The 8,946-nt window shown below is 32.7% G+C and overlaps 1 protein-coding gene across 1 annotated transcript; it reads right to left on the bottom strand.

Moving 5' to 3' along the window:
* Positions 1–923: 923 nt before the first annotated feature.
* On the bottom strand, positions 924–8,268 carry LOC127711197 (acid-sensing ion channel 2-like). The gene is made up of 5 exons (XM_052217168.1): positions 8,167–8,268; positions 5,735–5,798; positions 4,430–4,540; positions 3,295–3,370; positions 924–1,742 (listed from the first exon to the last, which is right to left on the bottom strand). Exons 1-5 carry the CDS (start codon positions 8,210–8,212, stop codon positions 1,338–1,340), a joined length of 702 nt encoding a protein of 233 aa, XP_052073128.1. The 5' UTR covers positions 8,213–8,268; the 3' UTR covers positions 924–1,337.
* Positions 8,269–8,946: the final 678 nt, after the last annotated feature.

Below are 8,946 nucleotides of genomic sequence, written 5' to 3'. Positions count from 1 at the left end.
TGCCCAACCAATGTCAGCTTTCAACGTAACATAATGTCTCCTTAAAGAGAACGTTGTTATGGACCACATCGTTATGCACAATGTTACAATGATTTTGTAAAACGTTATACATAAAAATATAACAAAAATAGCGAACTCATTTAACGTACTGTTTTAACCATATAAATTTAAGGCACAATGTGAAAAGCACGTCCTCAATACGTAACAAATGTGTTGTCAAAAAATAAATTAAGCATCTGTTTTATGTAAAAACAAAATTTATAATTACATTTTGTCCTATCCTAAAACAAGATATTATTTCTTTGTTTGTCATTCTTTTTTATGAAACAAAGTTGGACTAAATCTTTCTACCTGTCTTCAAGTCTAAAGTGAGCAATACTAGTGTAAAAGAAAGAGAATATGAAAATAAGAAGTTGTGGTATGATGCCAATTCTCCACCAGAGACCAAACGTCGTCACAGTATGGCCTTCAACAAGGAGCAAAACCCATACCACACAGCAAGCTTGAAGAGGATCCAAAATGACAAAGGTAAAACAATTCAAACGAGAAATATAACGGCCTGATTTATGTACAAAACGATAAACGAAAAACAAAATTGATATAGAGCACCCAACAACAACCATTGAATAAGAGTCTCCTAACTTGGGACAGACACATACAGAATGTTGTAGAGTTTTGCATGTTAGCGGGCTCCTAACCCTCCCCTTAACCTCGGACAGTGGTGCAACAAAACACCACAAAAACAAACTGTTCAGAACAATAGATGAAAAAAAATATGATAAACGTATATAAATGCCAATCACTCAAATACATGCTCCAAACTAAGGACAAACACATATAGAATGTGGCTGGATTAAACATGTTTGCGGGAACCCCAACCCACCCTCCCCTAATCTTGAATAATTGTGTGATACCACATCATAAGAACCAACTACATGTATAAAAATCAGTTGAAAATGGCTAAACTCATCAGACCGATACAAAGCATAAAAACAACTAACTAAAAACAGAAGACACAAAATACATATCTAAGAGTACAATTGTTTTTTCCGTAATTATACTCTTGACTTCGCCTCTCTCATTCACCTTTTCTCCTGAATGGTATATATTTTGTACTTTTCTAAAATGTCTAAATGCAAAGGGTTTTAGTCATTGTTACTTTCGACGAACTCCTTCTTATGTTAAGCAAATCAAATCAGGAAAAATAACATACAAGTCTTTTCTAACTGAAATATCTGACATATTTAAACATTGTTTATGAGTCCTTAACAGTGCATGAGTTATATATCTATACATATAATTAATATAACTATATATATGACATGTTCATACTTCCACTACAGCACGTGATCTGCAAACACATTGTACTGTTCGGGTTGAACGTTTTTAACCACCGAATCACTATAGTTACCATTCTGGTCATTTTCGCGTGATTGTTGCTCTGAAGTAAGAATATTGATGCTATTGATAATTTTATTCAAACCATCATTAAATTCAGTTCTCCCTTCTTGCTGTATCTCGTCATTCATATCATTAAAACCTTTTATGATCTGATTCAAACCATCATTCAGTTTGTCTTCAGCTGCAGTTCTTTTCAATTCTGTAGTAAGCAACCGGACACTTCGCTTCTTAATGAATCGTAAAATAAGAATTCCAAGCTCTAGAATTTCACCAAGGCTAATTACAGACATGCCGACCCATAGGCCAAGAGATCCTCCAATATCTGACCAAAAGTTCTCAACCTATCAAACATCATGACAATATAATTTCAAAAAAGTTTATTCAATTTTACATGTCTCGATACATTACAATTATAAATACAACAGATAGAAATTCAAAATACAAGGTATACACCTAAACTTAGAGTTTTTAATGAAAGACCGAATGTAATCTCTGTTGGTGATACTAATGCCGTCATTCTAGGATTGTTAAGGAATACATGTGTACATGAACATGGATGTGCCCCATTTGTCTTAAGCTCAAATAGTCCGCCTTTTTTGTGCGTGATTTTAAACGAGCTTTACAATGTATTTCCCGACTGGATTCTACCAGTCATATTGACAACACCTTGGGTCGAACCAGATGTACAAGTTCTACCTACCTAACTGGGACAACTCATACCTAGTTTTTGTGGAGTCCTGATGCACTCTCTACTAAACGCTTTTTATTTGTCGCGTCGATGTTTTTTAACCATAGAGTTGTCGGTCCTTTGTGAACTTATGCATGTTTTCTTCATACTTTTTTATCAATGGACGTTTGTTTCTTTAAATTTAAATGACACGTTCTTGTACGTACTGTTTGTTAGCCCATTGATCATGCAAAAGTTAAAGGGAGTGGATTAAAATCTCAAAACATTAGTTTTACTGATTTCTCTATATACTGTTTCCAACTCAGTGCATATAAAACAAAATCATTGAAAAAGAACAAAAATATGCAGTTTCTACCTGCCATTTTTCTATATGAAAAAGAGCTGGAAGATACCAAGGGATCATTCAAAATTCATAAATCGAGGACAAATGGATGACAACGTTCGTCTAAACTGTATTTAAGAAAGACTACCACCTTAATATTAAATGCGTTATAATTAAACTCGAATCAAGGAAATGTTTACTATTTCATCCCAGTCCCTTAGATAAAGGGGCTACTTTAGATAATGATTCTGTTGGTTTATGGACTCAAACACACTACAAAGTGAGACAGTTAGTTCTTAATAAAAATGTTATGTCACTTTCAAAAGATGTCGCAACATAACTAGGCTCTTAAGCGTATGATAAAACAACAAAACGATAAAAGATATAATAAGTTAAGACTGTGAAGTAAAAGAAAAATTTCGTATACGAAAGTTCAAAATCTTTCAGTAAAGTTTGCATAAATATGGAATTGAATTATGTTTGTGAGTAAATTCTAAACAAATCCTATTTATTGCAATGTCTGATTTGACTTAAGTGTCAATTTGAATTTTTCGTTTTCTCATTTGTGCTACATGTGGAGCAGGATATGCTTACCTCTTTGGAGTACCTGATATCACCCCCTCTTTTTTGATTGGTTCGTGTTGCTCAGTGTTTAATTTTCTATGTGTGTTTTTGTGACTTTTATTTGTCTAATCAGTGTTTAATTTTCTATGTGTGCTTTTGTTACTTTTATTTGGTTTTTTTTTCGCTTTTTTTTTTTTTTTGCCATGATGTGGTCGGTTTCTCTTCAACATGTAATTTTTTATTCTCCCCTTGGTAACTTCCCTCTATATATAATGATATTTTACTACAGAACACTCTAAGTATTAAAAATAAGATATACCGTATACGCAAGTTCCTCTTCGGTTATTTCCTCTTGGAGGGAAGAAAAATATATGTTGATAAATAATAGGCTTTCCCTGTATAAACAAAACGTTTTTTATTAAAACACTTCAGTTGTCAACAATGATAACAAGATCTTTATAAACTGGTTTCAGTGAAGAATAGTACCGCTGTTAACATCTTACAAAATTTTCATTTTAGTAGATTTTCTGAAAGCACATATATCGAATTAAAATTTAGGAAGGATATTGGAACTGCTATTGTATTGATGATGTTCTATAATTTGTTTTCTCAATGCTACAAATACTTAACTAATGATTTGATTAATGAGTGTAAGATGGTATGGTTTTACGATACAATGCAATGACTTTCGCACAAACAATCATATACCGAGTGGGTAGGAGTGCTGAACTAACAGCATAATAGATGCAATTTGTTCTTCATTTTGAGAAATCCAAAATTAGGAGTCTCCGAGATATCTTTAATTTGAGTTTGTAATCTTTCCCATGTGGCTATATATTTTTTACGTAAATGTGTAATTTGCACATTGAACATCTACGGAATGTCTTAAAGACTTTATGGAGGTATCATATCGATGAAATTGAGCACCGCACATGTTCCCGGATTATAATGATCCCGAAATACATTTGTACCCAAATAACCTTCATATTCTATAACAAAAATTGTGTACGGTTTCTTACTACAGAAATATGATTACACTTACAAGTCTTTAGTTTTCTTTGTTTTAAAATGTGTTCCGTTGTGTTTCTTTTCGGTTTTTGTCCTTGTGAGCATGGCTTTCATCGGTTAATAGTTTTAATAGTCCTATTGGCTTTTTAATATTTAGGTGTAAGCGTTCCTGATGAAGACAAATCCAGACACAAATGCTTCGAATGACAAATAAAATGAAGGGTACCTATCAAATATTTACTTGACATGTAATAAGCCACGCATTTCCAAAAAATATACTCAAATATCTCTTCGGAATCATCAGCCTCTCTTTTAAAAGATTTTTTTCTCATTTTATTTTCTTTCCTAATGGTGACCCAAATATGTATTTTAGAGACCTTCCCAACTGTTCATGGAGTTATCGATTTTGGTGCTATTGTTCCTCACATAATTTTAATATTATTAACCTCATATCCTGATACGCCACACCTCTCTGTTTAAGAATTGCATCTAGTACTCCTACATAACTTTTTCCTGGCCATGTTGTCATGGAACGGAATGTAGCATATTGTATTTCGCTGTAATGTAAAAAAAAAAAGTCATGTCAAAGACATTATTTGTTCGCCTACATATGTTAAGGTGGAGTTCCTGGTATAAAATAAAATGTTTTTTATTTTTTTATTATCACATGATTATATCAGAATAATTTGAAATTCTTTTTGAATAAATATTTATACATTTTAAGAAACTTATTACCTATAATTGTCCAACATAGCACTCAATCCAACACCTGTAAGTTTATAATGAGTAGTTTGTATATCATTACAAATAAAAAAAAAATGATGCATACATGTAAGTAAAGGCCCTCCTTCTTTAGCTCATCAGTCAAGACTCAGCTGCTCTCATGAACTATCATCGATAAGATTCTGTTTTGTTAATAAACTATATTTTTTCTACCCAAGGTATAGATGGTTGTAAAGAGATTCAGCACACCTTTCCAGAATTTTTGATTATCAATGTTTTTCCAACATGTAGTGGATTTGGTACTCAAATATATATATCGTTCAATATGCGAAATTCATTTCAGCTTAACGGCAACGGTAGCATTTTTATCAATAGTTATCAATAGTTGTTACTCCTTTATTATATGGTGCTCTTCAAATCAGCACAAATGGTTAGGCTCAGTCACTTGTTAATAGGAACTTGTCCAATATCACTTTATCTTTTATAGATTTTTTGTTTACACTTTATAATTGACCTACCCAATTTGAAGCGCATTAGTAATATTGACCCAGCATAAATCTACATACATTTCTGCCACATCGAAGTCACGAAGAGAGATTAAGGTGTCATCCATGCCCTAATAAGAGCCATAAAATATTTCTACCACCTAAAACCATATTTCCATATACATGTACCATCTATAAAATATCTCAAACTATTCATGATAGGATAATACGACCAAAAAAACAAAAAAGACAATAATTCATTTCTATTATAGAATGGTTAGGTTTTAACACAGTTAGTAAACAAAAAAATCAAAACACTACAAAGTACAGTTATCCCACATGGAGAAAATTGGAAGATCGAAGATGTTCGTGTAAACAGAACAAACAAACACACAAAATATCCACATTCGATTAATAACATTGTAATGCGTCTTCGGTGAATGCTTCATCAGATAGGGAAACAATTTAACACAACATAGATATCTGGTAAATTTGGAAGTAAGTTTGTAAATGGCTGGACTTATCTAATGGTCTTAAACATACCTGCAAGGGTCCTTACAGCTGCAGTTCTCCGTACCCTTTTCAGCATGCGCCATACACTGTAGCTCTTTAAATATATAAAATTGTTTACACTCTCATGTACATTTGTATGATTTTGAGACGTCAATCTATAGACTGCCAATTTTTAACTGAACAGTTGTTAACTATGAGACAACATATATTTGTATGCTACTGTATATCATTAATTGATATCAGCTCCTTAACAGAACAGGCATTGCTATCTGTCATAAAATGTTTTGGAAAAACAAACAAATCCTCATAAAAAGAGGAGAATATATCAAGATCAAAGACGAAAATACAAAAAACACAATGACATCGCTGCGAAAACAAACCTTAGGACAAAATGAAACAGACAAAACATACGAGAAAACATATGTTCTATGAAAGGGTGAAATCATAAAAGATATAAGGCTTACAATTTAGTATTCGCGATGCAAAACTCAGCATAAATGATCGAATCAAAACAATTGTAGGGCAGTTAAAAAGCATTCATAACCAAATATTCCATACAATTTTGCTAGATCGGGCTAAGCAAATCTTTGCCTAGAGGTATGCAAACCTTTTTTATCGATATTATACAATAATCATAAACGACGAACTCGCAGGAAATGATTGTATCACTTATAATTCACGACAGCACATCAGTGCTGACTACTGAGTCGGTGATTCCCTCAGAGGCCAAAACGTCCACCAGCATCTACCAAGGGGGTGTAAAAACTCACCTCAGATATCACGCGCTTGATTAAGTACGCCCGACGTACGTGTCGTTTACACAAGATTATTCAGTGGCGAAATATGGTTAGTTTTACTCAATTTGGCCACATCGTGGTATGTGTACTTTTTTCAATTGGTATTTGTTTAAGTGAGATTTTATTTTATATCGGTAAATCGTAGTCCGTTTTGATTAAAATGTGTTGTTTGGGCGTAACAAAGATGTGCAAAGTTTCCAATGCAGATAATCACATTTTTACACAAAAATAGTATGGATAATGAAATGCAGTTTGTCGATTGGGTAATATTTAAGGACCATTTCTAAGAGGAACATGTAACCTTCAATTATCCCAATGTCCCAATACCCATTTTTGATAAGGTAACACAATTCAGTAATTACAAAAATTATCTCATAAATTCCTTGGACATAACAATTACACATATTACCAAATGGCTACACGGGTACGATATTAACAAATAGCCATGTACAAAAAATATCTACTAGTTGTTAAGTGAAGTAATGATATGTATATATTGAAGGATTGTAGAAATCTGCTGCTAACCTCTAAAGATTAACTATTGGACAATTTCGCACTTAAGTATTTACAAGATAACATATTTATTACATACCTATACTTCAGAGTGTGAACCGAGACTAAACCCTACGCTCCTTATCTTATTCGAAAATCAATCAGAACTGGCACTATTCCCCTAGTAAAAAGTAAAATAACAAAAATACCGAACTCCAAGGAAAATTCAAAACAGAAAGTCCCTTATCAAATGGCAAAGTCAAAAGCTCAAACGCATCAAACGAATGGAAAACAACTAATATATTCCTGACCTGATACAGGAATTTCCTTACGTAGTAAATTGTGGATTAAACCTGGTTTTATAGCTAGCTAAACGTCTCACTTGTATGAGAGTCGCATATAATTCCATTATATTGACAACGATGTGTGAGCAAAACAAACAGACATAGGTAAAAATGTCAAAAATTGGGGTGCAGCAGTCAACATTGTTATAATCTAAATCATAAGTGAGAAACTTCCGATAATATCGATACATTCGTTATGTCTTATAATGTTGACATTGTCAACAATTGCTCATGACGTATAGGCAAAACCACTTATTAATCACTGGATCTGGCTATAAAACTTAAAATTTAAAAAAATGAATGCATTTTGCGGTGAGAAAATAAAGGGATACTAACACTAAATGGTTTTCATTAAGATGTATTCGAACATGACTGTAGAAAGATATTGTTAAGTTGTTAATAAAATTCATGAAGGAATATGCCTCTGACTTTTGTTGCTCATTTGTGATTAAATAATTTTGAAGTTTTGCACTTGATTATTGAAAAGATCAAAATTCTACAAATGTTTTCATTCCTAAATTGCATAGAGCTATAAGATAACAACGCCTAACCACCGTCTATGCAAAATGAGATCGAAATATCCCTGAAACCTACAGCCTAACATGCATTCTCCTATAACTAACTTTTTCTCATATTGATAATTTACTGGTTTAATGTTGTTACATTGTAGCTATCACGAGTATTGCTGCCAAGGTCTTATGAGTTACAAACAAATACTTATACCCAACTTACCGTGACTACTGGACTAATGCACAAGAGGTGTTTTACATGCAACAACAATGTTTAAAGGGATAAATCAAGTTATATTAAACACATGTATAAAATATACCTTCGATTTCATCGCAAATCCAGAGTCCTAGATTAACATTTGACATGGTAGGCGAACAATTACAATTCTTTTCCACAATATTTTCTATACATAGTTCAAAGCAGGTCTACAAACAATTCATAATATGAACATCTAAACATTTGGCTACAGTTAATTATAATAGAAGATTTATATGTCTGCCATATGATGACTAGACATCTTAGCATATATATAGCCTAGACTATTTTAATAAATTGTGATTGCGATACATCAAATCAAATGGGAATATGTTACGGGATTGGAGATTTTTATTGACATCATAAAAATATGTCTCTAACAATGTGTGTCTGACACTGTGTAAAAATCCATCATTGTTTGTATTGTTGAATCCTAACAAAAACTTTGGAAGAACTTAAGTGCAATAGGAGCAAAAGTACTTCCTGCACGAACAGTATTATGCGCTGTGGCAATTGAAACGTTGATACGTCGTATTCTTGAACTATAATCTAAACATAATAACTCCATTGTCCGTAAGATGTAAGATTTCCTACAACCATAGATTGTATATAGGTATATATTTTATCATTTTGTAAATAAATGTAACAATAAAGAGATGTGGTATGATAGCCAATGAGTCAGCCATCCACTAGAGTAAATATTGACGTGGACGTAAGCAATTTTGTATGTCAATACTAAATGTAATGTGTATATAATGTTCTGTCTCGTGTGTGTGTGTGTTTTGTATTTGGTGTTTAGCCATGAACGAGGAAAGACAAACGGGAATTCATCCCTGACAGACGT

This window comes from Mytilus californianus, unplaced genomic scaffold, assembly GCF_021869535.1.
Source record: "Mytilus californianus isolate M0D057914Y unplaced genomic scaffold, xbMytCali1.0.p SCAF_8, whole genome shotgun sequence".
In the NCBI taxonomy this organism is placed as follows: Eukaryota; Metazoa; Mollusca; class Bivalvia; order Mytilida; family Mytilidae; genus Mytilus; species Mytilus californianus.
Note: the sequence above shows the minus strand (reverse complement) of the source record. Positions and strands in the feature narration are given on the sequence as shown.